The following is a 25,674-nucleotide window of genomic DNA, read 5'->3' as shown; positions in this document are numbered from 1 at the left end:
TGGGCATGACTTATCCATTACGCGAGAATAATTAATTATCTTCTTCGAATTTCTTTTTATTATTTTATTTTTTTTGTTTGTAAAAGAAAGAAGGAAACTCTGTTCCATCATCCTTTAGAAACTTATTTGTTCCATCATCCCATCCTTTCATGCTCTGCCTCTTCCCCCACTCCCCACCATCATATCTGCTCTCTCACTCACTCACTCACTCACTCAGCTTCTACGTTATTAAAAAAGCCTTAAAGCTCCCACCTTTCTCCATTTCCTTCTCCTTCAGACTCTCTCGTATCCTCTCCGCTTAATGCTCAGATTGATATTTAAATCGACTTTTGTCATCGTTTAAACTTCGATTTGTCATTCGTTTTAGGGTTAACGAGTTCGTGTTCTTGATTCGACCCAATTGGATGTTTGCGGTGACGACGCAATGGTGTCATCGAACGATCCTATCGAGACAATATTCAATTCAATCCAAGTAGTGAAAGATGGCATCGAGCTTGGCGTCAAGAAGGCTGCCAGAGACATCGAGACTTGCTGGGTTAGCAAAGAGAAGGACTTTCGTTTGGCGCTGAGGTCTTCAGGACGAAACAGGAAGAAGCGGGTTTGTCCAGACTCGGAGGACGATGTTCAGAAGAAAGGTTTGTCTGTGAAGTCACTCTTTGGCATGTTTTCACCCAATCTAGCGAACCAAAAGCTTACACGTGGAAATGAGGTGGTGGTGAAGAAGAAGAAGAAAGTTAGGTTCTTGGAGAAAGAAGAAGAGGATGGTTCTTGTACGAATTGCTTTAAGTTCGCCATGACTTGGTCTTTACTAGTCAGTGGGCTTGTCCATGCCTTTCCCATTCCCTTTAAGAAGAGGGTTCACAAAGATGAGAACCGTCTCTTGCATTCACGTAAACAGAACCTTAGATCAAAGCCTAACTCTACAGAAAAAGAAGGGAACCCCTTTTCGATTGAATGCGCAGTGGGTTTCGTTATCGAAATGTTGGCTCAGAACCTCCAGAAGCTAGACCAGTTTGTTCTTCAGGACAGTTCAAAGAATGAATCTAAGGAAGCGACTCCACTTGTCTTTAACATATGGGACGATGCTAGGAAGCTCGATGTGAATGGGTTTCTTGGGAACTTGATGTTTGCTAGAGTTGGAGACGTGGCGTCGGGTATAGTTGGCCTGACGTCGTCTCCAGTAAGCGAAGATGGTGATGAGAGTACTGCTGCTGGTAAGGAGGAAAGTGCGGTGGTTGATTCTCCTCCACAGAGCCTGGCCAGTGGGCTGCTGAGTATACCTTTGTCTAACGTAGAGCGCTTGAAATCCACACTGTCCACGATTTCGTTGACGGAACTTATCGAGCTTTTGCCTCAGTTAGGACGACCTTCAGCAGACCATCCGGACAAGAAGAAACTTATCTCTGTTCAGGATTTTTTCAGATACACCGAGTCTGAAGGTATGACTTAAGTAATGTGTGTTGTGTTTGCAATTTCTCAATACTTGATTGTCTGCTGATATAAGGAACACATAGTATAACTCTCTGTGGCCTTCCAGGCAGGAGATTCTTTGAAGAACTAGATAGAGATGGTGATGGCAAAGTAACTTTGGAAGATCTGGAGATTGCAATGAGGAGAAGAAAACTGCCTAGAAGATACGCCAAGGATTTTATGAGACGAGCGAGGAGTCATCTTTTCTCGAAATCGTTTGGTTGGAAGCAGTTTTTGTCCTTGATGGAACAGAAGGAGCCGACCATCCTCCGTGCCTATACATCTCTCTGTTTGACCAAGTCTGGTACTCTTCAGAAGAGTGAGATACTGGCATCACTTAATAACGCAGGGCTTCCTGCTAATGAAGAGAATGCTATAGCCATGATGAGGTTCTTGATGGCTGATACTGAAGAGTCTATCTCTTATGGACATTTCCGTAATTTCATGGTTTTGCTGCCGTATGAGCGGTTACAGGATGATCCTCGGTAAGTAATAATTGATGTTTTTGTTTGTAACACTTAAAACCTTTAAATGTTGTTGTCATACAAATGATGAATGGTGCTGTTGTTTCTTGTGTAGTAACATCTGGTTCGAAGCTGCGACTGTTGTTGCTGTTGCACCCCCTGTGGCCTTACCTGCTGGGGATGTTCTAAAATCTGCATTAGCTGGAGGACTTGCCTCTGCTCTCTCCACTTCCCTAATGCATCCTATTGACACAATCAAGGTGAGTCCTCTTGTTGCCTTTGCATTAGCGGGAGGACTTACCTGCTGAATATGTTTGATCTATGCAAATAACTCCTCCTGGTTTCTTGGTTTGATGGTTTCATTGTTCACTTTTTTATTGCCAGACACGTGTGCAAGCATCAACCTTGTCCTTTCCTGAGGTAATAGCAAAGCTTCCAGAGATTGGTGTCCGGGGAGTATATAAGGGTTCTATTCCAGCAATTCTTGGACAGTTTTCAAGGTCTTTTCAACTGTTTTGAATCAAGTATAGTTTGACTTCTACTTGTTAAATTCTGTTTCCAGTGTGTCTTATTCTCTTTCATTGTTGTAGCCATGGCCTGCGGACAGGAATATTCGAAGCAAGTAAACTTGTGTTGATAAATTTTGCTCCCAATCTCCCAGAAATTCAGGTGATGATCACTGTACTCATTTTTTTGGCTGTTTTCGTCTCAGTTTTGTGCTTCAAGTGTATGCTTCATCATGGGTTCATATAGATATTGCGTTCCTGAAGAAGTTAGTATTACTTTCCTACAAACCTCAGCACTGATTTTGTCCTCTATAGTGTTGTGGCTTCTACTAAGTGAACGTTATATAAGATGCATTGTGCAAAAATTCGGTATCAAGGCTATTTCATTGCAGTACGTTATGCTCACTATTAGTAGCATCTCTTTTCTTCATAAGTTACTAGTAGTTAAAGTCAACATTATGGCGACAATAATAAATACAGGCTGCTGCTGGAGCTACGAGGTCTCTTAATTGCTTGGTTTCATAAAGTTGCATCCTCTGCAGTTCTGATTTTCTTTGTACTTTGTACTGAATAAGAAATGTTGGGGATTTGATGCAGGTTCAATCGATTGCATCATTCTGCAGCACGTTATTAGGCACAGCTGTGCGGATTCCATGTGAGGTTCTGAAGCAAAGGTTGCAGGCTGGCATGTTTAACAATGTAGGGGAAGCCATTGTAGGGACGTGGAAGCAAGACGGTCCAGGAGGTTTCTTCCGTGGGACAGGCGCAACTCTTTGCCGCGAAGTTCCACTTTACGTTGTTGGCATGGGACTGTATGCAGAGTCCAAAAAGGTAACATAACCCAGATGATCAGAAAAAGGCTCAGTTAGACTGTAAAACCGAGATGGTAAAGATTGAATGGGGTTTGTGTGGGTCTTTTGTAGATGGTGGCGCAAGCACTGGGAAGAGAACTGGAGGCATGGGAGACAATAGCGGTCGGTGCGGTGTCAGGAGGCATAGCAGCGGTTGTAACAACGCCATTTGATGTGATGAAGACGAGAATGATGACTGCAACACCAGGGAGACCCATCTCAATGTCAATGGTTGCTTTCTCGATCTTACGCCACGAGGGACCGCTTGGTTTGTTCAAAGGAGCAGTCCCGAGGTTCTTCTGGGTGGCTCCTCTTGGTGCCATGAACTTTGCTGGCTATGAGTTAGCCAAGAAAGCTATGCAGAAGAACGAGGAAGTTGTAGTGGCTGATCAGCTTGGTCAGAAGAAGCTTTGCTAGTGGGCTTTTACTTCGCCTAAGCCAGAGATTCTCCTCTTTTGTTAAATGCTACTCTGCAAATTTTGACAAAAACAAAGAAAGGTTAATTGTTTTGTTGTGTATCATGGACAGTTTCATCCACTCATTATAAAAACTCTGGTTCCAGAAATGGTTGAATATTTTGACTGTTGCGACGACTTTACAGAACAGTGTCACTTGACCCTGGACAGTAACAATTCTTGGACTCTTCTCTTGAGAATTTACTCCTCACCAATCACCAACACACCGGTACACATTCACTTTACTAAAGACCCTACGACTCTTGAATGCTACATTTAATAATTAACATCATGCTATATTTTGATCTTCTGTATTTAGTTTCTTTCTAGGGAAAAAAACATTAAGAAAAAACAAAGCTATGAGACTTCATGGGAGCATGAGATCCTTCGTTCTTGTTTTTTCACTGTGTTGCTTCTTCTTAAATGCTTGTCTTGCTCATGAGAGAGCTTTCTTTTCTGGCAACCTCAGTGATTCTGAGACCATACTCTCCAGCTTAGGCACGTTCAGGTTCGGTTTCTTTAACCCTGTTAACTCCACAAGTCGGTATGCTGGTATATGGTATAACAGCATTCCTGTACAAACTGTGATATGGGTTGCTAACAGAGATAAGCCCATCAATGACTCCTCTGGAGTTATCTCTGTATCTGAAGATGGAAACCTCGTAGTCACGGATGGTAACATGCGTGTTCTATGGTCAACTAACCTCTTTACTCAAGTTCATACTAATTCTACAGTCCTCGCTGAGCTTTTGGATTCAGGGAACCTCGTGATGAAAGATGCCAATACCGATGCATATCTTTGGGAGAGTTTTGAGTATCCTACTGATTCTTGGTTGCCAAACATGTTGGTTGGCACAAACGCAAGAACCGGAGGAGGGAACATCACAATAACTTCTTGGAAAACACCTTCAGATCCTTCCCCTGGAAGCTACACTGCTGCACTCGTTCTTGCTGCCTATCCAGAGATCCACATTGTGAACAGTAACAATGCTACCGTGTGGCGTAGTGGCCCCTGGAATGGTCAGATGTTTAACGGTCTACCAGATAGGTATACGGGAGTTTTTCTCTATAGATTCATAATTAATGATGATACTAATGGATCAGTCACCATGTCATTTGCTAATGACTCAACGTTAAAACACTTCTACTTGGACTATAGAGGATCAGTGATCAGGAGAGATTGGAGTGAAGCTAGGAGAAATTGGACGGTCGGAGATCAAGTTCCAGCAACAGAGTGTGATGTTTACAGAAGATGTGGCCAGTTCTCTACTTGCAACCCCCTGAGGACTCCTCCTTGTTCTTGCGTTAAAGGGTTTAAGCCAAGGAACCTCATAGAGTGGACCAGTGGAAACTCTAGTGGTGGATGCACAAGAAATGTGCCTTTGCAGTGTGAGAAGAGTAATGGGAGTGCTGCTGATGGGTTTCTGAGGCTTAGAAGAATGAAACTGCCTGACTTTGCAAGAAGATCAGAAGCTAGTGAACCAGAATGCTTAAGGACTTGTTTGCAGACATGTTCTTGTACAGCTTTTGCTCATGGTTTAGGTTATGGTTGCATGACTTGGAATGTAAGCTTAGTTGATTCACAGGAGCTATCTAGTGGTGGAATGGATCTCTATATCCGTCTTGCATATTCAGAAAAACCAGACAGAAGGCCGGTTATAATCGGTACATCATTGGCAAGTGGTGTTTTAGTTATGGCAGCTTGTTGTCTGTTAGTAAGACGCATTGTCAAGAAGAGAAGAGGTCAGAGTTTAACTGCATTGGACATTTCTTGTTTTGGTAAGGTTTTTGATTAGATTTGTTCTCAGGGAGAAAGAAAGGAGCAGAGCAGATATTTGAGAGAGTAGAAGCTTTAGCTGGTGGTGGTAGTAAAGGAAAGTTGAAAGAGCTACCATTTTTTGAGTTTCAAGTGTTGGCTGCAGCGACTGATAATTTCTCTCTGAGTAATAAGCTCGGACAAGGCGGGTTTGGTCCTGTTTACAAAGTAAGTGCGACTTAAAAGAGTTTATGTCAGACTCCAAGAACTCTTTTTGACATGTTTTTAGTGTTTCAGGGGAAGTTGCAAGAAGGACAAGAGATTGCTGTGAAGAGACTGTCACAAGCATCTGGACAAGGGCTTGAGGAGCTTGTTAATGAAGTGGTTGTGATCTCTAAGTTGCAACACAGGAACCTGGTGAAACTACTTGGTTGCTGCATTGCAGGAGAAGAAAGGATGTTAGTTTATGAGTACATGCCAAACAAAAGCTTAGACTATTATCTATTTGGTAACTTATCTTTTGTTTTCAAAACTATGTTATAATATTAACTAACACAACGTGAGTTAACATAAAGCTAATGTTTTGTTGTTGTTCAGACCCAAGTAAGGCAAAGCTTCTTGACTGGAAGACAAGGTTTAACATAATAAATGGGATATGTAGAGGTCTTCTGTACCTTCACAGAGATTCAAGGCTGAGAATCATTCACAGAGATTTAAAAGCTAGCAATATCTTGTTAGATGAGAATCTGGTTCCCAAAATATCTGACTTCGGGTTGGCTAAGATTTTCTCAGGGGATGAAGATGAAGCAAAGACCCGTAGGGTCGTTGGAACATAGTAAGTAAACATATGTTACATCTTCTATAAAAATGTCATTGAAACTGAGAAAAATAAGTTTTTATTATCCAGCGGCTATATGTCAACAGAGTATGCAATGAGAGGACAGTTTTCAGAGAAGTCTGATGTATTCAGCTTAGGTGTGATACTCTTGGAGTTTGTCAGTGGAAGAAGAAACTCAAGTTCAAGTCTCTTAGCTTGTGTGAGTCTCTCTCTCTCTCTCTTTCTCCTAACTCTACTGAGAATATGCAATGGTTAGCCAATGAGAATGGTCTCAAAATCTTGAAAGTTTCTTTGTTTTATAGGCATGGTCAATGTGGAAAGAAGGGGGGATCAATGGTCTAGTGGATCCTGAGATCTTTGACACACTGTATGAGAAAGAGATAAGAAAATGCGTTCACATTGGACTTTTGTGTGTGCAAGAAGCTGCTAATCGTAGACCAAGTGTTGCTACGGTATGTTCTATGCTCAGCAGCGAGGTTGCAGACATTCCAGAACCGAGACACCCTGCTTTTGTTTCGAGGAACGGTGTTTCAGAAGCTGAGTCCTCTGAAGCCTCTAACAACAATGTCACCATCACCGATGTCTCGGGACGTTAGAACCCGCCGGATTCAAACTGTAAGTTTGTGTGATGGCCACTTCTTGGATACTTACTTCATAGCTACAGCTTAAAGAGCAAGAATGTGGAAATTACATATACTAGTCTCTTGTACATGTCCAAAGTACTTATCTGCCGTCATTAATTGTGCTTAGCTTTTTCTGGTAAGACGCACAAAAAAAAACATAACCATGTAATATATCAAATTACCTCCTTGTTGATCTTATCTTCTCTCAACTAAAATTTTGCAAATTACTTATGCTGATCTCTTGGACATTAACTATTTCTCTCTCAAGTTAACTACACAGTTATATTTTTTAACCAACTAATCATACAATGCAACAAGACACATTGTTAACATAATATTAGAAACATAGATATATAATATATAATTAGTATTTAATTTATTGATAACTTATTTTGGCACAGAAGTTGGGTCACACGACATAATATTTGATGAAGAATAATGGGGTCATCTTCTGGTTTGACCCCAAAAGAGAACAAGACATCATATCATAGGTCAACTCCCTTTATGATTAGTGTTGTTCAGTTTTCAAGTCTTTTTGTTTTTTTATAATCCAGGGTTCCCCGGCTTAGTGGGTCATTCCCTGGGCCCGGTCAGGCAGCGGTCCACTTTACCCGGGAAGGCATTATAACCTGGACTGAAGCCCAGTACCACTAATAATGACATGGAAAAGACAGTTCGCCTCCGGCTGGCGTCGAACCCGGAAGCATGACAATTGGTCCCCAAGGTTCTAACCAGTAGAGCTACCTCATACGGTCCAGTTTTCAAGTCTTGTAACTTGTAAGTAATCTGTTTAGAAACGTTTTGTTGTATCCATTGCTAAAACTTTCATGCATTCTATTTCTGTATGTCCGAAAGCCATCTTAATTTTTTTTCTTATTATTGGAGTTTCTTTTCACAATCTATAATGCTCTTATTTGGAATATTTATAATTCTTAAAAGAAAGAAAACCTTGAATTCCATTGGTTGATTAAAAAAACAAAAATTGGGTGTTTATAGGCTAATAGGCTAATAACAAAAAATGTATTTACTAAATTAATTAATATAAAAAGAATATTGAGTGGACTTATAAATAAATAAATAAATAAAGGGAAGATTGATAATCGAAAAGGAGAGCAAGAGGGTCCATCTCAGTTTTGTGGTGAATCGGATTCTCTGTGGTACGTTCACTCTCTCTCTTCATTTTCGTTTTTTTCTTTTTATTTTCCTGTGAATCGAACGTACAACCTCTCCTGTGATTGTGATTCTCGTTCTCGTTGAATCATTATCTTACATGATTTTTGATTAAGCTACAGATTATAATGATTAGTGGATTTGATCCAGTTCTTATATGTTTTCTTCAAGTTCAATTTGATTGACACTTCATAACTATAAGTATGCAATCTTTACAGAGTAATCATGGAGCGGCTAACATCTCCACCTCGTCTCATGATCGTCTCCGATCTTGATCACACCATGGTAAAAAAAAAAGCTTTAACCTTTCCTTTAACCCTTTTTTCGCCAATCAACAAGTAAAAAGGTTTCGTCTTTTATTGATGTGTGGTGCAGGTTGATCATCATGACCCTGAGAACCTCTCTCTGCTAAGATTCAATTCACTCTGGGAACACGCTTACCGCCACGACTCTCTTCTCGTCTTCTCTACCGGAAGATCACCCACCCTTTACAAAGAGTTAAGAAAGGAGAAGCCTTTGCTGACCCCTGACATCACCATCATGTCTGTTGGCACTGAGATCACTTATGGTAACTCCATGGTTCCTGATCACGGTTGGGTTGATACTTTGAATCACAAATGGGACTTGGGGGTTGTCAAAGAAGAGACTGGGAAGTTCTCTGAGTTAACTCTTCAGGTGAATATCTTGCAATGTACTACTCCTCATTGGTACAAATGACTCAGAGTGTGATTACTGTATTTAGGCGGAAACTGAGCAGAGGCCACACAAGGTTAGCTTTTACGTTGACAAGAGTAAGGCTCAGGATGTGACTAAAGAGCTCTCACTGCGGTTGGAGAAACGTGGGGTGAGGTTTTGCTTCTTTGATTATGTTATTCTAGTACTGTTTCTTTTTTTGAATTATACAGAGGTATCCTGGCTCCACAGAAGTGGTCCAGACTAGTCACGTGTTGTCACGTGTTGGTCCTCTTATTCTAGTACCGTTTCTCTTATGGTGGTGGTTGTTTTGTTTCTAGTTGGATGTGAAAATAATTTACAGTGGAGGCATGGATCTGGATATCTTACCTCAAGGTGCTGGAAAGGGACAAGCGCTCGCTTATCTCCTCAAGAAGCTCAAGAGCGAAGGGAGACTCCCTCTCAACACTCTCGCTTGCGGTGACTCCGGGAACGATGCCGAACTCTTTAGCATCCCCGACGTTTACGGCGTCATGGTAAGCAATGCTCAGGAGGAGCTGTTGAAGTGGCACGCTGAGAATGCTAAAGACAACCCGAAGGTGATCCATGCGAAGGAGAGGTGTGCGGGTGGGATTATACAAGCCGTTGGTGAGTTCAAGCTTGGTCCAAACCTTTCTCCGAGAGACGTCTCTGACTTCTTGGAGTGCAGGGTTGAGAATGTCAACCCTGGTCATGAGGTTGTGAAGTTTTTCTTGTTTTATGAGAGGTGGAGACGTGGTGAGGTTGAGAACAGCGAGGCGTACATAGCTAGCCTCAAAGCTTCATGTGTGAGTGTGAAGTGTATGTAAAACAGAAATTTTAGATAAATGTGTTTGCAGTTGGGATTAACATATCTGCTTTCTTGTGTCAGCACCCTGGAGGTGTGTTTGTTCATCCATCTGGTGCTGAGAAATCTCTGGTGGATACCATTGATGAGCTGCGTAAGTACCATGGAGACAAACAAGGAAAGAAGTTTCGGGTTTGGGTAGATCAAGTCTTGGCAACAGAGACCAATCATGGGACATGGAATGTAAAGTTTGATAAATGGGAACAGAGTGGTAACTCTCTTGCATCATCTATATAGCTCAAAAACTCATGAGTATATCTAACAGCAGTTTCTCTTGCAGGGGATGAACACAGAGGCTGCACAACGACTGTCAAGTTCACAGCAAAGGTATGAGATTGTGTGTGATAAGAGCAGCTCTTGGAGTTTTGTTGATGATTGTATGTTGTGGAATGTGCAGGAAGGTGAAGGGTTGGTGTGGGAACGTGTAGAGCAAACTTGGTCAGAGGAATCAGAGTTGAAGAAGGATGATAGCAGCTGGATCATCTGAATCACACAATCTTTCTATCTTCTTTCTCTATCTTCTCTTATGAATTTCTGCCATAAAATCATTAAAGCTTTGTCGTGATCACACGAGATCCAGTAAAATAGTACCTTGGTAGAACTTTGATCTCAAAACTCATCTACATCTCCAAGTTGAATACGTTTTCTTTAACCCTTTTGAACCAACAAAATGGAGTATATGATATTACCAGTTTGCAAAGACGTCCCTTGCAAAGACCCAGTGTTTTTTTGAATAGACAAAGTCTATTCTTCTAGTTGTATTTGTTTACATGTGGTTGGCAGAACAGTTTTTTTTTGTGAACGGTAATGGTTTCTGATTCTTTTTTTTTCGCAAACAAGAATACTCTTTTTATTTCTAAAAGATGAATAATTTTAAAAGATAAATATGTAAAATTTGTTTAAAATATTAAATTTATAGTTTTTAGTTAATAATAATTTTATTTCTAAAAATAATTAATTTATCAAACTATTGAATTTAAATTAGTTGAAAATTTATTAATTATCATGAATAATACTCTGTTTTGGTTGACGCAAATAATACATTTATAATCAAATTTTAACGAATAAAAGATTGAAAATGTTTGTTTATTGGTTAAGCAAATGTAGTATTTTCTTTCCACTAACAACACAAAGTTTTGAGGATAGTTTTTGTGAATAGTATAGTGCAAAACACAAATGGGTCTTATATAAATTGATTTTTAAGTATATCAGATTTAGAGATTTGTTTTGTAAATAGGAATTAAAAAAAAATCAGTGTGTCCTAATCCATCAGGACTTAGGTTCCTAACTGGACTTGGAATCATATGATCACCTTAATAAAAAACAAAAGTTATTCACGTGATAAAAAGATATATATATATATATACAAACAAAAGATCAAAGTTGCTTGTATGTCAGGAAATCATTGATTCTGGAAGAAAGAAACGTATGCAAAGGATCAGGAAAGAATTTTCGGTGATTTCAGTCTACGGACGCGTAGATATCTGCAAAAGACCGACACTTGAAATAGTAGTAGTAGTAGACACAACCTCGAATCCTTTTATTTTTATAGGTCTCACTGCTAAATAAGGTAATGTTACAACTCCAATCATTAGATTTAGCTCAACCTTTGAATCCAAATAATTAACTAGTAAGTATATTTTCAAAATCGTTGTGTGTATCTCTATTCTCTTTACATATTAGCGTAATACAAAGTTTCACCTACCATTTATTTTTCAAAACGTCTTCCACTTCCATGCCTTTATTATTTTGTTGTTTTTCAAGTTTCAACTCTCAATAAAAATAATAAAAACAGTTTTATTAGTTGGAAAAGAACAGTTCCATTAATATTGAACAAGAATACTACCAAAGTCTCTCTACTTTTCTTCATCACGATGCTTCCCTTCCTCGAAACTTTGACTCTGTCACCATACCCCCAAATTGCTTTACTCTCTCATCATCCATATTAACACAAACCAATATTTCAGACAAGACAAGACACAGAAATATGGAGAGCTCTATTGGGTTCATGACGGTCTTTGCCGTCTCCGGAAGCGTGGTGCTCCTTGTGGCTCAATTACACAAACGTCTCCTCTCCTACCACATGGAGAAGTTTGAACTTCAACTTGGTACTAGTACCTTATCCCATATGTTTGCGAAATTACATTGATGTGCATGTTCTAAGTTCATTATTCAAGTTTCTGATTTTTTTTTTTTTTGAAATGTGTAGATATGAAGAATAAGGAGAAGAAAAAGAAGAAGGTGAGTTTTGCAGAGGACGTGATGGAGCCGTCAGTGAACAACGTAGAGTATCGCCGGAAAACTCGGAAATCAAAATTGGAGGATGGAAAAGGAAGAATCCCACAAACGAGTCAAGTTTTATAACAAAGTCAACTTTCATTCAGCAATCAGCACAGACATTTAAAGTATTATTATAGTTTTATACATTAAGTTTTCTTATTTCGTGTTTTAAAAGAAAAATTGTAATATAATAGCTTTTTGATGCCAAAAAAAAAAAAATTGTAATAGCCATGATCCCAAAATTAGGAAGCAAGGGGATTACATATCTCACTCCATGTTGTTATTTATGTCAATGTCAATGGGTACGCCGAGTATGTTATGAATGTTCGGATTCGAATCAACTAGGACCACCCATAAATATAAGATTAACGTATTAACTACGACCAGTCAAAATATAGTGATTAACGTATTAGTTACGACCAGCCAGAAACCAGAATCTTCTATATACACTATTACTATCTAAAAAGCATTTGTAAAAAGTAATCTTACCATCATACATATGTGATATACTCTTATTTTATGACAAAAAAGAAAAAAAAAGTTAATTACTTTATCTCACTTGGAAAAACAATAAGCTAAATAGCGGAATACTAATATGTGTGAAAAGCTTTAACCTTAATATTTAGCTTATTGTTTTCTAACTGAGACAATGTAATTAACAAAAGCAAAAAAAAATAACAAAAGAAAAGTGGTTTCTGTTTACAGAAAAATGAGCCAGAAGATAACATGTCTTGTAAATCTTTGATTTGGAAGAAACAAATCAATAATAATACAATTTCAGGATATCTTTTTTTTTGTCAACCAATTTCAGGATATCTAAATTATACATTAATAATGTTTTCAATGGACCTATCATCTGGCATCTACCCGGAAAGTGTATGTACAATGCATTTTTCAGTTATTTTCTAACAACAAATAGTTCTTTCTACGAATATAAAAATCCTTAACGTTTGACTTTGCGTTTTGAAATATTGAAATCTGCATCTCACTCAAATTGTTTTTGATATAACAAAAACATATATGTCATAAATATGTGTTTTTCTCAGTACATATATTGGTACTTAATATAGTCCAAAAAGTAAAACGAATATAATAAAAAGTTATGTGAAGAAGTCCTTCATGTCACGAATCATGAGCTCTTTGGCCAAATTCAATTACCAGAAAATGCAAATTATAAAAAGAATCCAGAAGTTATAATGTTATTGTTACTTCGACTCAAAGGACTATGAATTGAGCTTAAATATTGTTACTTCAATATTGTTTTCTCTTTATATAATGTTGGTGTAGGACTATGAACGGAGCTTCGACTCAAAGGAGAGAAGGCCAACTACCAAGACTGTCGGTTCGACGGCGACGGGAAATCTAACGGCTGACGAAACGTCGCCGTTTCAAATCAAAATTGACGTTGAAAGCGAGATTATATCAATTATTCGTTTACGACTTTTACCGCACGTACGAGAACCAAATCGCTACTCTTTGACTTTAAACCATAGTCGTACGTTTACACTAGCCCCTTATTTTATATCTATCTCACAAAATTTCTCCATATTCATTTTCTGATCAAGCACATCCTGTCTGAAGATGTTATTTCATAATCACGACATATTTTTGCAGTAAATCCTAAGCATCAATCTTATTAAAGTAGAAGTACTTTAAGCTTTTGTTTGGTAATAGGGATATGAATCTTTAAAAAAATTAAATTTTGTTTGGTAACAAAGATAGTAGAGAATTTTGTCTTTTCCTTATTTAAATGATAGATTTAAGTATTTAATGTCATTTCTTAATTTAAATAATAGGTTTTTTAATAGAATGAATCTTAACCAAAATAAATTTCCTTATAGATTTTTTGTTAACATTTAATATTTTCAATATTTATTAATAAAAATAATAAAATAAAAATCAGACATCAAAATCAATTTATATATCATATAAATAAAATATAAAATATTTTATTTATAAATTGTTAGTATAACACTTTTATAATATAGGTCCAATTAGTTATAAATATTAGATTTTTATATAATACACTGTGATATAATAGACGATTAAAATCACATAATATAATTATTTAAAGTAATAAATAAAAAATTTGTTTTAAAACTAACAATTATGTAATACATACTAATTTACACACATATATATATATATATATATATATATATATTATATATATATATATATATATATATTATCATTAGAACAAAGAAAAAAATTGAAGTGAAAGCAAATATTTATGCGGCCACGAGTCAAACTATAGAAATAAACAACAATGGCGTAAGATTTTTTTTTAACAAATTTATTTTAATTTCAAATATGTTTATATAATTTATGTATTTATAAATTATTTTATTTGTTATTAAGAATGCTAAGATTTTGGAATTGAAAAAAATTATGATCCATCTCTATATTATTTTAATTAGGAATTTAAAATTTATATCAAAATATTTTTTTAAACTTTTAATTTTTATTATAACTATTATATTAATTTTCAATCTAAATTTATGTTTAAATATTAGAAATATATTATTTATAAATAAAAAACTAAAAACATAAAATAAATACCCGCCCTGTTGGACGGATCAAGATCTAGTATGAATTATAATAATATATATGTTGTATGCCCTGCATTGGTTTAAAGTCTTGCAAACAAAGGTTCTTATTATAAAAATGACACAGTATCAGATCAAAAGCTTAAATCGGTCCATTTCCGCGAAAGACATCTTATCTTCATTCACTGATTTAAGTAATAAAAACATGTTTCATGCTATTTGTGGCTAATGATTCTAGAAAGTCGTATAGATAGATTTTTTTTTTAAAAAGTCCATCTTCAAACATTTAGCTCGTAGCTCAAAGTGAATTATGACATTTACAATCTAACTTCATAAAACCCATTCAGAGGGTAATGCTAATTCATTTGATCATTATATATCTATACCATGCCAATTCACTAATTTATTCGAACAATTATAAATTAAAAAGTATATTAGCTATTTTCTTGAGATGTCGGTGCGCGGAAAAACAATTAAAAAATTCACCTGATTACGCATATATCACTACAGTAGACAATTAGCTTTTTCATAATAAATTGAGAAAGTTTTGATCTATAATTCTTTTTAAACGAATGATCTATAATTCTAAAATAGATAAGATATTTTTAAATTGTCCAAAATACTTAAATATATATACAAATAGTCAAAAATAAATGTTTAAAATAGCTAAAGTATATTCAAAACACTAAAGTACTTAAAATGTCTATTGATTATCTATCCAATATTCAAACATAACCAGTTTATATATGTTATTCAATTTTGTTTATAGACTTTAAGAAATTTAAAGTATACAATGAATTTTAAATTAAAAATAATAATTTAAATGTGTTATCCGAACTCAAACCGAACTCGCAAAGATCCAAACGAAATCCGAACCAAAATTTAGAATTATCAGAATGGGGTTGAAATCTTTAACTCCGGAAACTCAAATAGATCCGAATGGGTATCCGGATGTCCACCCTACTAAATACATGTATGTTCACCAACCAATAGAATTTTGTTATTATGTATTCAATATCTTTCAAAAATAAAATATTTACCTTTTTATATTATGTTTTCAAAATAAAAAGATAAAAAATTGTAGTAGTTATCAAATTTTTTATAAAAAAAACTTTTTAACACGTCACTATAACACAAAACCCTAAATCAAAAACACTAAACCCTATATCCTTAGGTAAACCCTAAATCCTTGAATAAATTATAAATCCTAAATCCTTAGGTAAACCCTAAACCCTTGGATAAATTATAAATCCTAAGTCATAAACACTAAACACTAAATCTTATAAATATTAAACTCTTAATCCTAAACCCTTGGATAAATCTTAAACTCTAAATCCTAAGTCCTAAATCAGTGATTGAGTAAACTCTAAACCTTTGATAAAATCGAAACCTTAAACCATAAAAACTAAGTACTAAATCTTAATCTTAAAAACATTAAATTCTTAATCTTAAACCCTAAACATGTAACTATTTTAATATATTTAGCACCATCAACAAAACATTAAACCATAGATCCTATTATTAAATCTTAAACATTATATTGTAAATTTTTGGATAAATCATAAAATCTAGGATTTATGTTTTATCCAAGGGTTTAGGATTTAAGATTAAGAGTTTAATATTTTTAAAATTTAGTGTTTAATGTTTAAGATTTAGAATCTAGAATTTATTCAAGGATTTAAAGTTTAGAGTTTACCTAAATGTTTATGATTTAGTTATTTGCGTTTGTGGTTTAATATCCTCATGATGGTGTTAAAAATTTTTAAAAAAGATTTGGCAACTACTACTATTTTAAAAAAGATATTTTATAACTTTACAAATATTTTTTTCCTAAAAGATATTAAATATAAAACAATAAAATTTTATTGGGTGGTAAATCTACAAATTTATATAGGATTTGAATCCTAGAAAAACTCTACTTTTACATCTAACGTGTTTTGTATGTCTCAATACATTCTCAAGAACCTTCGAAAAAGTATTTGCAACGAAGCATGGAATATTTGTACCAATGAAGCTTGACTAATTAGGATCATACTATAAAATTCGAGGCTAACGCATCCGGTTATCTGTTTAATTTATAAATCATTAGTGACTGACAACTATTTATTGGATTTACAATTGTTTGAGTCGTCTGTCTTCAGTTACAAACAAAACAACCGATTTAAAAAAAAAAATACAAAGATGGAAAGTTTTTACTTTGAAGTGAAGTTCAGATACTGGACCGATTCAGAAACCGACACGAAAGCTCGAAGACAGAGAGACACAGTGCTGAGTTGTTGAACAGAACCAAGTAGAAGGCTCTGTTCAAGGAAGAGGCTCAAGTTTGGCATAAACCTGAACAAATAGACCCCACTATTAACACTCACCAATAAAATAAAAAGCAAAAATCTAACCACCCAAAAAAAAATTTTTTTTAAAAGAAAGAAGAAACTTCACATCAGCATCAGAATCTCTTTTCCCCCTTCTTCACAAGCCTTCCTTATTCTTTCTTCACGTTGCCGACACTTCCTTCCTCTCTCTCTCTCTCTCTCTATCCACCGCCATGGCCTCCTTCTCCATCATCTCAAAGCTCCTTCTCATCCTCTTAACCACCTCCATAGCCACCGCATTACCCGACAACAAACCCGTCTCGGGTCAAATAAACTCCAACTCCGTCCTCGTAGCTCTCCTCGACTCTCACTACACCGAGCTAGCCGAGCTAGTAGAGAAAGCCCTCCTCCTCCAAACCTTAGAAGAAGCGGTCGGTCGACACAACATCACAATCTTCGCACCGCGCAACGATGCCTTGGAACGTGACCTCGACCCTCTCTTTAAATCTTTCTTGCTCGAACCAAGAAACCTCAAATCGTTACAAACGCTCCTCATGTTCCACATTCTCCCTCGCCGTGTCTCCTCACCTCAATGGCCTTCTCTCTCTCGTCATCACCACCGTACTCTCTCCAACAACCATGTCCACCTCACCGTCGTCGACGCTCCCACCCTCCGGTTAAAAGTAGACTCCGCAGAGATCGTCCGTCCCGATGACGTCATTAGACCCGATGGGATCATCCATGGGATCGAACGTCTCCTCATCCCTCGCTCGGTTCAAGAAGACTTCAACCGCCGCCGTAGCCTCCGGTCAATCTCCGCCGTTTTACCGGAAGGAGCTCCGGAGGTCGACCCGAGAACCAACCGTCTCAAGAAGCCACCACCTCCCGTCCCCGCCGGAGCCCCTCCGGTTCTCCCAATATACTCCGCCATGTCACCGGGCCCATCTCTAGCTCCGGCTCCAGCACCCGGACCCGGAGGTCCACGTCACCATTTCAACGGCGAGGCTCAGGTCAAAGACTTCATCCACACTCTCTTGCATTACGGTGGCTACAACGAGATGGCTGACATTCTCGTCAACCTAACCTCCCTAGCCACCGAGATGGGTCGGCTTGTCTCCGAAGGCTACGTTTTAACCGTCTTGGCTCCTAACGACGAAGCCATGGCTAAGCTCACGACGGATCAGCTGAGCGAGCCGGGTGCTCCTGAGCAGATTGTGTATTACCATATCATACCGGAGTATCAGACGGAGGAGAGTATGTACAATGCTGTTAGGAGATTCGGGAAAGTGAAGTATGATTCGTTGAGATTCCCACACAAAGTGGTGGCTCAAGAAGCTGATGGCTCTGTTAAGTTCGGACACGGTGAAGGCTCTGCTTATTTGTTTGACCCTGATATATACACCGACGGTCGGATCTCGGTTCAGGGTATTGATGGAGTTTTGTTTCCGGTGGAGGAGCCAGTGCCGTGCCTACATTTTGTGGGGCTTAAGGCAATTTCAAAATTGGGGCCTTTATAAAAAAAAAGTTATCATGTAAAATCTGGATTTTAATAAAGTATATATTCAGCATAATGGAAATTTTTAAAAATTATTTTATGTATAAAATATTATTTAAATGTGAAGTCAACACAGTTGAGAAAAAAAAACTAAAAAGGATTTGATATAAAAAAAATATTTATTAAGGTTCCTTATGTATATTTATCGTATGGTGATTCAACAATGCATAACACATAATACCAAATGAATTAAGAAAATTATTTGATAAAATAATATGAAAAACATATTTAGAAAAGAGTAAATGATAAAATTAAAAAATCGATCTTATAAAAAGCTAAAGAGAAAAAAAACTAAACATAATTATACATTTGTAGGAAACTATTTGCCATGAGTAAATTATAAGACATAAAATGTTTTAAAACTATTTGCATATAAAAATTGGGGCCCCAAATTCAATGTGTGAAGTGGGGGCCTGGGACAATTGCCTTTTTACTAAAGCCATAGGCACGGCTCTGGGAGGAGCCTCCGGCGACGGAGATAAAACCGGCTTCTCCGGTTGTTAAGAAAGTAGCTAAATCGAGAAGAGGTGAATAAAATTTTCAGTCTTTATTACTTTTCTTTTATAGTAAGTTTTAGATTTTAGATTATGATTTTTTTCGGTCCATAAAAATATTTAATTTTGACAGCTAGACCAGCATTTCATCATTGTTTGAGTCATAGATTGTCAAAAGATCTTGTCCTAGAACTTTTTTTTGTAGAATTAAAACATTAGTTAAATAGATTAGCAGCCATGAGTTTGGTCGTTCAATGAGAGAGTAGAAGTAAGTAAACACATGTGGGATTTGGAATAAACACAGAGACGTGTAGGAGTATGGAGACAGAACTATCTTAACAAATTTTGTTTTATTTATTCAAAATATTGGCTTCTTTTTATTTATATCTATAACCCACCGACGAATAATCCCCATTATAATCATAAAATTAGGGAAAATGCTTTGTTTTTGTTTTTTCTAAAAGACAAGCTGCGAGAGCGAGACACAACTGGTCGTTAGCGACAGCTTCTGTTTACTTTTTACTAAAACCCTAACCAAAACCCTTCTGTCTTTCTGTATTTTGGATTTGTTTTTATTTAATAATCATTTTTTGTTTGTTTCTAATCATGCATTCACTTCACTCGATCATTTGCAAAAAGTAAATGATGATTTGATAATCTATGCAGGTAAATTGATGGAGGTAGCTTGTAAAATGATGGGATCGCGGTTTACCTCGTGCCAATGATTTTACACGTTATGAACAAAACAAAATAAGCCAGAACTTTCAAATTCTTGAATCTGTAAACATCCGAAGAACAGAATTGAATATGTAAATGATGTAATTTTGGTTCGATGCAGTTTTCATGTTCTTTTTGTAATTTTTATATTAAAAGTATATACAAAATACATGGACGGTAGATTTTGATGAAGTTTGTTATATGGGGTGCGTGAGAAGGGTAGTAGGAGTTAGAGACATCAATGTAATACACGTTATGTAAGTATATGGAGTAATAAAGGAAGGATCCATTTGTGTGCCTAATTATTCCATTCCGAACTACTCCCTCTGTTTTTAAATAATACATGTTTTGAGATTTTCACACTTTTTAATAAAACATATTAAAATTTACTTATTAGTGCATAGTTTTTTGTTATTTTATATTTCCTATATTTCTAAACCAATAAAATTTTAAGAAATGCAATTAATGTTTTTGAGATTCACACTTATTCATAATTAGTTGACAAAAATTACATTGAAAATATGAAAAATACATCTTTTTGAAACAAAAAAAATTCCTAAAACATACATCTTTAAAAAACATAGGGAGTATCAATTATTGATATCATTTTGTATAATACTATAATATATAAAATGTTTGTCGAATACTTTATTGTGTGATTGGACATGGTAGTTACAATGTATATAATGTATATGTAATACATCAATCAACATACCTGTAATATAATGTAATACTGTTTTTTCATTCACCTGGTCTTAAAGTCAACCTCTTTGTTCATTGTTACCAAACAAAAATATTTTGTCGTCGCCAAAAACAAATATAGAAAAGAAGAATCATTTGATTATAAATGTACCACTTTATTAAGAGATTCCTTTATTAATAAGGGTTATCACTCATCATACTCTCTGGTATATCGGGTATATATGAGCACCATTAGATTAATACTACTTGCTTTTACAAAGCTATAACAAAAAAGAAAAAGGAACGTGTCCTTGTGTGTAGCAATATTTTTACTTTTGACAGCTAAGGACACGAATCTTGAATGTTACCTAAGACGGTGAAGATATTAGGAAGAAGTATAGGCCTAGGAAGAAGTGGGGACTGGCCACGAGGGCAGGTGAGCTGTGTGGGCGTCATGTAATAAAAGTCTGATTCTCTTCTAGAGTCAAAGCTAAACGTTATCATTATTTATCAAGTGTTTTAATGTGACTGCATAACAATGCAAGAAGTCAGCCTGTTAAAACATTGTAAGGATTTTTTTTTGCTAAAAAGTAAATATCATTAAAATGAAGAGTTTGGTTTACGAGCAAGTAGATCTAATTTGTTACACCTTGGCAAAAACATGAAAAAAACAAAGTAGTAACCGGGTGTGGGTGAGTCAATCTAAGATTAGCGCAGCCACTTAGTCATGAGGTCAAAGAATTGCTTCCTATCCCTCCTGGCAGTTATAGTGTTCCGCATCTCTTTATCAGTGGACCTGAAGATCACTTCCGGTGGCAGAAGAAAGTTATTATGCAGAACGTTGTTTCTCTGTTTCCAGAGATGGTAGATGACACATTGGGCTGCTAATCTTCTCAGCGGAGAAGGAGCATTTTCTCAACATTGTTAGGATTAAAAGACTAAGAGGGCACTTACCATTGTTTAAACACATAATCTTGCATGGTGGTTACTTAGTATTTGAAGAATGAAAATCTTAGGAGTTAGTAGTGAGTAGGTCTTATCCGTTTCGAACGTGCCATGTTCGGACTTAACAAACTCCTATTAGTCAAACCAACACTATTAACAACTCCAACGTCAGATATTATGCATCAACTTCACAACCTTTACCAATTATCATGTAGAAGCCACTATAGTAACTTATACCCAAAGTGATCACCAAAACTAGGCATGGGCAAAAAAATCAGAACCGAAAGCTTGTACCAGAATCAAACTGAAATACTCGAGACCGGAATCTGACTGAAATCTTCAAATACCCGAATGATTCTTATATTTCTATATTTAAAATAACCGAACTGAACCGAAACCAAATTGAGAATCAAACAAATATCCAAATATATAAAATATTAATTATATAGACATATAACATAACTAAATATATATTTATAATTTTTAATTTTATTAAAATTATCAAAATAATATTCGAAGAAAACTAAATTCGTATAAAGTATCCGAGGTACTCAAAAATATTTAAAAGTATCTTGATACTTTTATTCAAAATATCCAAAAAAATTATTTGAATGATCCTAATCATTCTATATTTTATTCAAAATACCCAATATTTAACTTAGAGTATCTAAACTATCTGCAATAACCAAATCAGAACCAATTCTTTCGGGTATATTCTTGTTCATAGTTTTACTATCCAGATCAAACCCGAAACTCTCTGAACCGAAGCCGAAACAAAAATAGATCGTGTAGCAAATGGATATTCTTATTTCATATCCGAACCGAACCAATACCTGAAATACCCATGCCTAATCAAAACGATAAGATATTTGTCCTCATCGTTGTGGTGAAGTTAGAGATAAGACATGAAAACGGGTTATAGCATCTTCATTATAAAACTCCATTTTTTCTTTCAAAATAAAGTAAAAGAGAAAATGGATTAAATTGCTCAAACTCAATTGCATATCTCACTTCATAATAGAATAATGAACGAAGAAAAAATAAATTATTCCATTTATATAATAAACTCTATTATGAAGTTAGATATCATTGAAGCATTTCTTATTCTATACTTCATTTCACTTTATTTTAGACGTAAAATGGAATAGTGTTGGAGATGAGTTTGAATTTTCCTTGAAACAAATTTACAGCTACGTGAAAATGGGTTTGAGTTTCAAGACATACATTTTGCATGGTAATCAGGTAATAAGCGATCTGGCTTATCCCTTCATTAATCAAAAAACATTTTAAATTCGGATCAGACAATGTGATACTCTTCACTCTATATCATTTAAGTTAGTCAGATTAACCGGTAGGATATATATTAAAGAAATAACAGTAACATAACCTAAGCCCAAACTAACTTTCAAGCACAATCTCGATCGCATCTAACCAGAAACATGGTGCAAACGGAGAATACCTATGAGGATAAGTGTAGCTGCAGATAAAGATCCCAAAAGCCTCACTTTGATATGTAGCATTTGCACAGCTCACAACTGTTTCCACTCTTCAAAAATTCATGCATATTCAATCCTCAAAAAATATTACACTTTGAATCAGCAAACATTAACGACTATAACTTAAGAAATAATCTGAGGCATAGTTTTCCGAAACAGAACTAAAGAAATGGAGTAACTCAAAAATGTAGACGCAATGCAACAACGACTCTATTCACATTAATGCTTTTGAAAGAAGAAGCAGAAGCAGAGATAAAGTGATCAATGCCAAGTCCCAAACGCTCTCTTTAGCTTTTATCAGCCTCCCACTGCAACTTCACTTGCCATAATCTCAGCCTTCACATGGATGCTGTTGGAGTTTGGTTCTATATCTTCGGGTTTAGCAGCCATTATGGAAGAATCCTTCTCTTCCTCTGCTTCTTCTTCCTTCTCTTCTGGTTTATCAGCCACAGAAGAAGCCTTCTCTTCTTCTCTTCTTTTCTCTGCTTCTTCTTTCTTCCCTTCTTTTTTCCTTTCTTTAACGTTCCCTGACTTTTCGTGAGTCTCAGGTTTTGACTGAGACTTTGTTATCGGTTTCTTCACGGTAGATAAGTCTGTTGGTTTTGTCACACGAGGACCAGCTTCAGCTCCTGTTGCATCACTGCTACTCTTTCTGCGTCCTAGCTTTGGTGATTTTGGACGAGTAGTTGGTATCTGCAACCATTTTTAATGCACCACACGTCGATATAACAACAATTTAGGAAAAAAGTAATGATCAAAAAGGAAGAGCAAAGAAGCAAACCTTCTTCAGTTCAACCTTAGGAGGAGGCTCTTTGTAGAAACTAGGCATAGGACCAGCCTTAAACGTCAAGCTCTTCCTCAACCTTTTGATCTCTTCTTCTTGACTCTCCTATACAAAAGTACCAATAAGAGAATCCATCCATTATAGAAGATGTCAGATCAATAAGAGTTTATTATAGAATAGTCTTTTAAGTAAAACCTTTGATTTGGCCTGCAAAGTAGTCTTCTCCACTTCCTTAGCATGGATCTTCTCTTCTAGTTTCATATAAAACTGAAAAAATAAAGAGACACAAGTTAAGAGGAAACTAAAGGAGATGCAATGATAGAGAAAATGCATTAGAAGCAGTAACCTCCTTCCGTTTCTCAGCACGTTCCTCCAATCTAAATGAAAATCCAGAGGCAGACCCAACGCTGCTTCTCCGCCCACGAGGTGTAGAAGTTCTGTTGGAACATCAAAACATTATAACATATAGAGAGAGAGATACATAAGTCTTTAGTAATGAAAGAAACTGGCTGTACGAAGTGGTAGTTGAACGGGTGTCGTCCTCATCTTCCTTGCTTGTTATAGGTTTAGATACTTTATCTGCCACCCTGTAAAGTCAAAGATGCAATACACTTTTCACATCTGAAACTATGGAATGTGTATATGTGCCAAAAACATTATAAACAAAGAGAGCTTACACAGCCGTGATTAATGGGGTCTCCTCATTCTTCTTTTCTGTTGTTTCATCTTTAGAAACTTCATCTACCACCAAACTACAGTTGCTGCCCAGGTAACAGTTTAGCTGACTTATATACACATATTTTGAAACAAGAAAACATTTTTTTGGACTCACTTGGAAGTAGGGACCGAAGCTGCATCCTTAGAAATGGGTTTCACAGGCTAACACAACACAGAATAAATTTGATACGTTGAGAACAGGAAAGCTTCAAAACAACTAAACAAAAAGTATATATATTGCATTTTTTATTATTAACAGAAGTCAGTAGTTACCGTTGTGTGCTTTTTAATAGGTACAGATACTAAACTGTTGCGCTTGGTAGAAACACCATTGTTTGATGATGGAGTGGCCTTTGGTTTAGGACTAGCCTTTGTTGGTGTTGCATCAATGCTCTTAGCAGGGAAAGAAGAGCTCTGAGAAAGGAACCTTGGGCTACGAGAGAAGGTCCCTGTCTTTTTCTTGACAGCTTTATTATTAGCTGGTTTACTCTTCACTGACGCATCACCAGTCTCAGGGAGGCCTACTTCCTACAGAGAATGACACGACAAAAAGAAGGTTGATATTAACAACAAACACAGTCTTGTAAGAAAGATATAATACTTTTACATGAACTTTTTCATTGACGTTGTCAGTTTTCTCGGTAGATAAGTCTAGATTCTCAGGTTTGTTCTTGTCCTTGGAACTGTCAACATCAAGATTCTCTTCCTCTTTCTTCGAATCCGCAACAACACTTACATCCTCAGACGCCATTCCACCAACAAAGATGGATGAAAGAGAACTCAGCTCAGATCCAAATCCAAACTAAAGACGGATCTTTTTTTATCTTAAGGAGCCAGAGCCACCCATTGTTTCATCTGGTCAACATAGCAATGCTTAATGTCAACTAACATATTAAAAAGAACACTCAAATACTCATTTCCTTCAATTTGTTTATGTGCACTTTGGATAATTGGCTAAAGCAAAAAAGTACCAAACCCAAGTTCAAAACTTGTTTAAGCTGTAAAATCATAATATCACTTCCAGTATGTAAACTAAACCGCTTAACTATGATCACAAACTATCCCTGTATTCAGAAAAAAAAAAGACAAAACCTTTCTTCAAAAGAGAGCATGTTCCTTGATTAGGACAAACTAAAAAACAAATCTCACAAGTCGAAAATCGAAAACTGAATAAAGGAACAAGAACATAAGTACTTCAAAACAAAACCATGAAGGATCAATCATACAAGTTCATTTAAGACAAAAGTGAAAACACACACTGAATGAATAAAAGCAAGAGGTCCAGATATTATTAACCTCTTTGGATGATTAAGAAAGGTGTTATATGCTTTTCTACCAAAAGCTTCGTATGTAGTTGAAAGACCAAAGAAAGAGAGAAGAAAGAGATAGTCTTGTATCTTGTGTGGTTTGAACGTCAAAAGGAGAGAGAAGATTTTAGACATGACAAAATGACTGA

The 25,674-nt window shown here is 36.1% G+C and overlaps 6 protein-coding genes across 13 annotated transcripts; 5 read left to right on the top strand and 1 right to left on the bottom strand.

Moving 5' to 3' along the window:
* The first annotated feature begins 114 nt into the window (after window positions 1–114).
* Window positions 115–3,884, top strand: LOC108847324 (uncharacterized). Of its 2 annotated transcripts, XM_018620533.2 has the most exons (8): window positions 116–285; window positions 368–1,439; window positions 1,538–1,955; window positions 2,050–2,194; window positions 2,319–2,434; window positions 2,525–2,603; window positions 3,038–3,271; window positions 3,364–3,884. In XM_018620533.2, the coding sequence occupies exons 2-8, from the start codon at window positions 425–427 to the stop codon at window positions 3,706–3,708; spliced, it is 2,352 nt and encodes a 783-aa protein (XP_018476035.1). In that variant the 5' UTR covers window positions 116–285; window positions 368–424; the 3' UTR covers window positions 3,709–3,884. The 2 variants fall into 2 exon arrangements, with proteins under 2 accessions (XP_056860718.1, XP_018476035.1); XM_057004738.1 differs by having other exon boundaries at window positions 115–1,439.
* LOC108847323 (G-type lectin S-receptor-like serine/threonine-protein kinase At1g11300) lies at window positions 3,733–7,782 on the top strand. Of its 3 annotated transcripts, none has more exons than XM_018620531.2 (9): window positions 3,733–3,789; window positions 3,893–3,975; window positions 4,066–5,489; window positions 5,555–5,730; window positions 5,800–6,010; window positions 6,100–6,337; window positions 6,410–6,539; window positions 6,643–6,955; window positions 7,518–7,782. In XM_018620531.2, exons 3-8 carry the CDS (start codon window positions 4,106–4,108, stop codon window positions 6,934–6,936), a joined length of 2,433 nt encoding a protein of 810 aa, XP_018476033.1. In that variant the 5' UTR covers window positions 3,733–3,789; window positions 3,893–3,975; window positions 4,066–4,105; the 3' UTR covers window positions 6,937–6,955; window positions 7,518–7,782. The 3 variants fall into 3 exon arrangements, with proteins under 3 accessions (XP_018476033.1, XP_018476034.1, XP_018476032.1); XM_018620532.2 differs by lacking the exon at window positions 7,518–7,782 and having other exon boundaries at window positions 4,066–4,794; window positions 4,906–5,489; window positions 6,643–7,190; XM_018620530.2 differs by lacking the exon at window positions 7,518–7,782 and having other exon boundaries at window positions 6,643–7,191.
* A 250-nt stretch (window positions 7,783–8,032) lies between these two features.
* Window positions 8,033–10,391, top strand: LOC108847325 (probable sucrose-phosphatase 2). Of its 3 annotated transcripts, none has more exons than XM_057004739.1 (8): window positions 8,033–8,120; window positions 8,352–8,418; window positions 8,509–8,808; window positions 8,876–8,977; window positions 9,147–9,638; window positions 9,716–9,902; window positions 9,972–10,018; window positions 10,089–10,391. In XM_057004739.1, exons 2-8 carry the CDS (start codon window positions 8,359–8,361, stop codon window positions 10,176–10,178), a joined length of 1,278 nt encoding a protein of 425 aa, XP_056860719.1. In that variant the 5' UTR covers window positions 8,033–8,120; window positions 8,352–8,358; the 3' UTR covers window positions 10,179–10,391. The 3 variants fall into 3 exon arrangements, with proteins under 3 accessions (XP_056860719.1, XP_018476036.1, XP_056860720.1); XM_018620534.2 differs by having other exon boundaries at window positions 8,034–8,120; window positions 9,147–9,632; window positions 10,089–10,347; XM_057004740.1 differs by lacking the exon at window positions 8,033–8,120 and adding an exon at window positions 8,180–8,200.
* Window positions 10,392–11,072: 681 nt separating this feature from the next.
* LOC108846479 (uncharacterized) lies at window positions 11,073–12,238 on the top strand. Its single transcript, XM_018619707.2, has 3 exons — window positions 11,073–11,261; window positions 11,659–11,799; window positions 11,901–12,238. Exons 2-3 carry the CDS (start codon window positions 11,679–11,681, stop codon window positions 12,053–12,055), a joined length of 276 nt encoding a protein of 91 aa, XP_018475209.1. The 5' UTR covers window positions 11,073–11,261; window positions 11,659–11,678; the 3' UTR covers window positions 12,056–12,238.
* A 4,719-nt stretch (window positions 12,239–16,957) lies between these two features.
* LOC108848020 (fasciclin-like arabinogalactan protein 16) lies at window positions 16,958–19,787 on the top strand. Its single transcript, XM_057004737.1, has 3 exons — window positions 16,958–18,288; window positions 18,850–18,911; window positions 19,545–19,787. Exons 1-3 carry the CDS (start codon window positions 17,063–17,065, stop codon window positions 19,601–19,603), a joined length of 1,347 nt encoding a protein of 448 aa, XP_056860717.1. The 5' UTR covers window positions 16,958–17,062; the 3' UTR covers window positions 19,604–19,787.
* A 2,970-nt stretch (window positions 19,788–22,757) lies between these two features.
* Window positions 22,758–25,674, bottom strand: LOC108847992 (protein WVD2-like 4). Of its 3 annotated transcripts, none has more exons than XM_018621386.2 (10): window positions 25,515–25,674; window positions 24,820–25,073; window positions 24,492–24,746; window positions 24,334–24,380; window positions 24,179–24,262; window positions 24,017–24,088; window positions 23,848–23,938; window positions 23,697–23,768; window positions 23,499–23,606; window positions 22,758–23,410 (listed from the first exon to the last, which is right to left on the bottom strand). In XM_018621386.2, exons 2-10 carry the CDS (start codon window positions 24,967–24,969, stop codon window positions 23,015–23,017), a joined length of 1,275 nt encoding a protein of 424 aa, XP_018476888.1. In that variant the 5' UTR covers window positions 24,970–25,073; window positions 25,515–25,674; the 3' UTR covers window positions 22,758–23,014. The 3 variants fall into 3 exon arrangements, with proteins under 3 accessions (XP_018476888.1, XP_018476891.1, XP_018476890.1); XM_018621389.2 differs by having other exon boundaries at window positions 24,179–24,253; XM_018621388.2 differs by having other exon boundaries at window positions 24,826–25,073; window positions 25,515–25,673.

This window comes from Raphanus sativus, chromosome 3 (assembly GCF_000801105.2).
Source record: "Raphanus sativus cultivar WK10039 chromosome 3, ASM80110v3, whole genome shotgun sequence".
In the NCBI taxonomy this organism is placed as follows: Eukaryota; Viridiplantae; Streptophyta; class Magnoliopsida; order Brassicales; family Brassicaceae; genus Raphanus; species Raphanus sativus.
This window is presented reverse-complemented; position numbering and strand designations above follow the sequence as displayed.

Excerpts from the sequence above, each read along its gene's own strand:
- LOC108847324 (XM_057004738.1), top strand. The coding sequence starts at position 425 with ATGGTGTCATCGAACGATCCTATCGAGACAATATTCAATTCAATCCAA. Across the intron at positions 1,956-2,049 it reads CGGTTACAGGATGATCCTCG|TAACATCTGGTTCGAAGCTG; the intron begins GTAAGTAATAAT and ends TTTCTTGTGTAG. Across the intron at positions 2,435-2,524 it reads ATTCTTGGACAGTTTTCAAG|CCATGGCCTGCGGACAGGAA; the intron begins GTCTTTTCAACT and ends TCATTGTTGTAG.
- LOC108847323 (XM_018620531.2), top strand. The coding sequence starts at position 4,106 with ATGAGACTTCATGGGAGCATGAGATCCTTCGTTCTTGTTTTTTCACTG. Across the intron at positions 5,490-5,554 it reads CATTGTCAAGAAGAGAAGAG|GGAGAAAGAAAGGAGCAGAG; the intron begins GTCAGAGTTTAA and ends ATTTGTTCTCAG. Across the intron at positions 5,731-5,799 it reads GGTTTGGTCCTGTTTACAAA|GGGAAGTTGCAAGAAGGACA; the intron begins GTAAGTGCGACT and ends TTAGTGTTTCAG.
- LOC108847325 (XM_057004739.1), top strand. The coding sequence starts at position 8,359 with ATGGAGCGGCTAACATCTCCACCTCGTCTCATGATCGTCTCCGATCTT. Across the intron at positions 8,978-9,146 it reads TGCGGTTGGAGAAACGTGGG|TTGGATGTGAAAATAATTTA; the intron begins GTGAGGTTTTGC and ends TTTTGTTTCTAG. Across the intron at positions 9,639-9,715 it reads TCAAAGCTTCATGTGTGAGT|CACCCTGGAGGTGTGTTTGT; the intron begins GTGAAGTGTATG and ends TTCTTGTGTCAG.
- LOC108846479 (XM_018619707.2), top strand. The coding sequence starts at position 11,679 with ATGGAGAGCTCTATTGGGTTCATGACGGTCTTTGCCGTCTCCGGAAGC. Across the intron at positions 11,800-11,900 it reads GAAGTTTGAACTTCAACTTG|ATATGAAGAATAAGGAGAAG; the intron begins GTACTAGTACCT and ends TGAAATGTGTAG.
- LOC108848020 (XM_057004737.1), top strand. The coding sequence starts at position 17,063 with ATGGCCTCCTTCTCCATCATCTCAAAGCTCCTTCTCATCCTCTTAACC. Across the intron at positions 18,289-18,849 it reads TTGTTTCCGGTGGAGGAGCC|TCCGGCGACGGAGATAAAAC; the intron begins AGTGCCGTGCCT and ends CTGGGAGGAGCC. Across the intron at positions 18,912-19,544 it reads AGTAGCTAAATCGAGAAGAG|GTAAATTGATGGAGGTAGCT; the intron begins GTGAATAAAATT and ends TAATCTATGCAG.
- LOC108847992 (XM_018621386.2), bottom strand. The coding sequence starts at position 24,969 with ATGGCGTCTGAGGATGTAAGTGTTGTTGCGGATTCGAAGAAAGAGGAA. Across the intron at positions 24,747-24,819 it reads ATGAAAAAGTTCATGTAAAA|GAAGTAGGCCTCCCTGAGAC; the intron begins GTATTATATCTT and ends CATTCTCTGTAG. Across the intron at positions 24,381-24,491 it reads CTATTAAAAAGCACACAACG|CCTGTGAAACCCATTTCTAA; the intron begins GTAACTACTGAC and ends GTGTTGTGTTAG.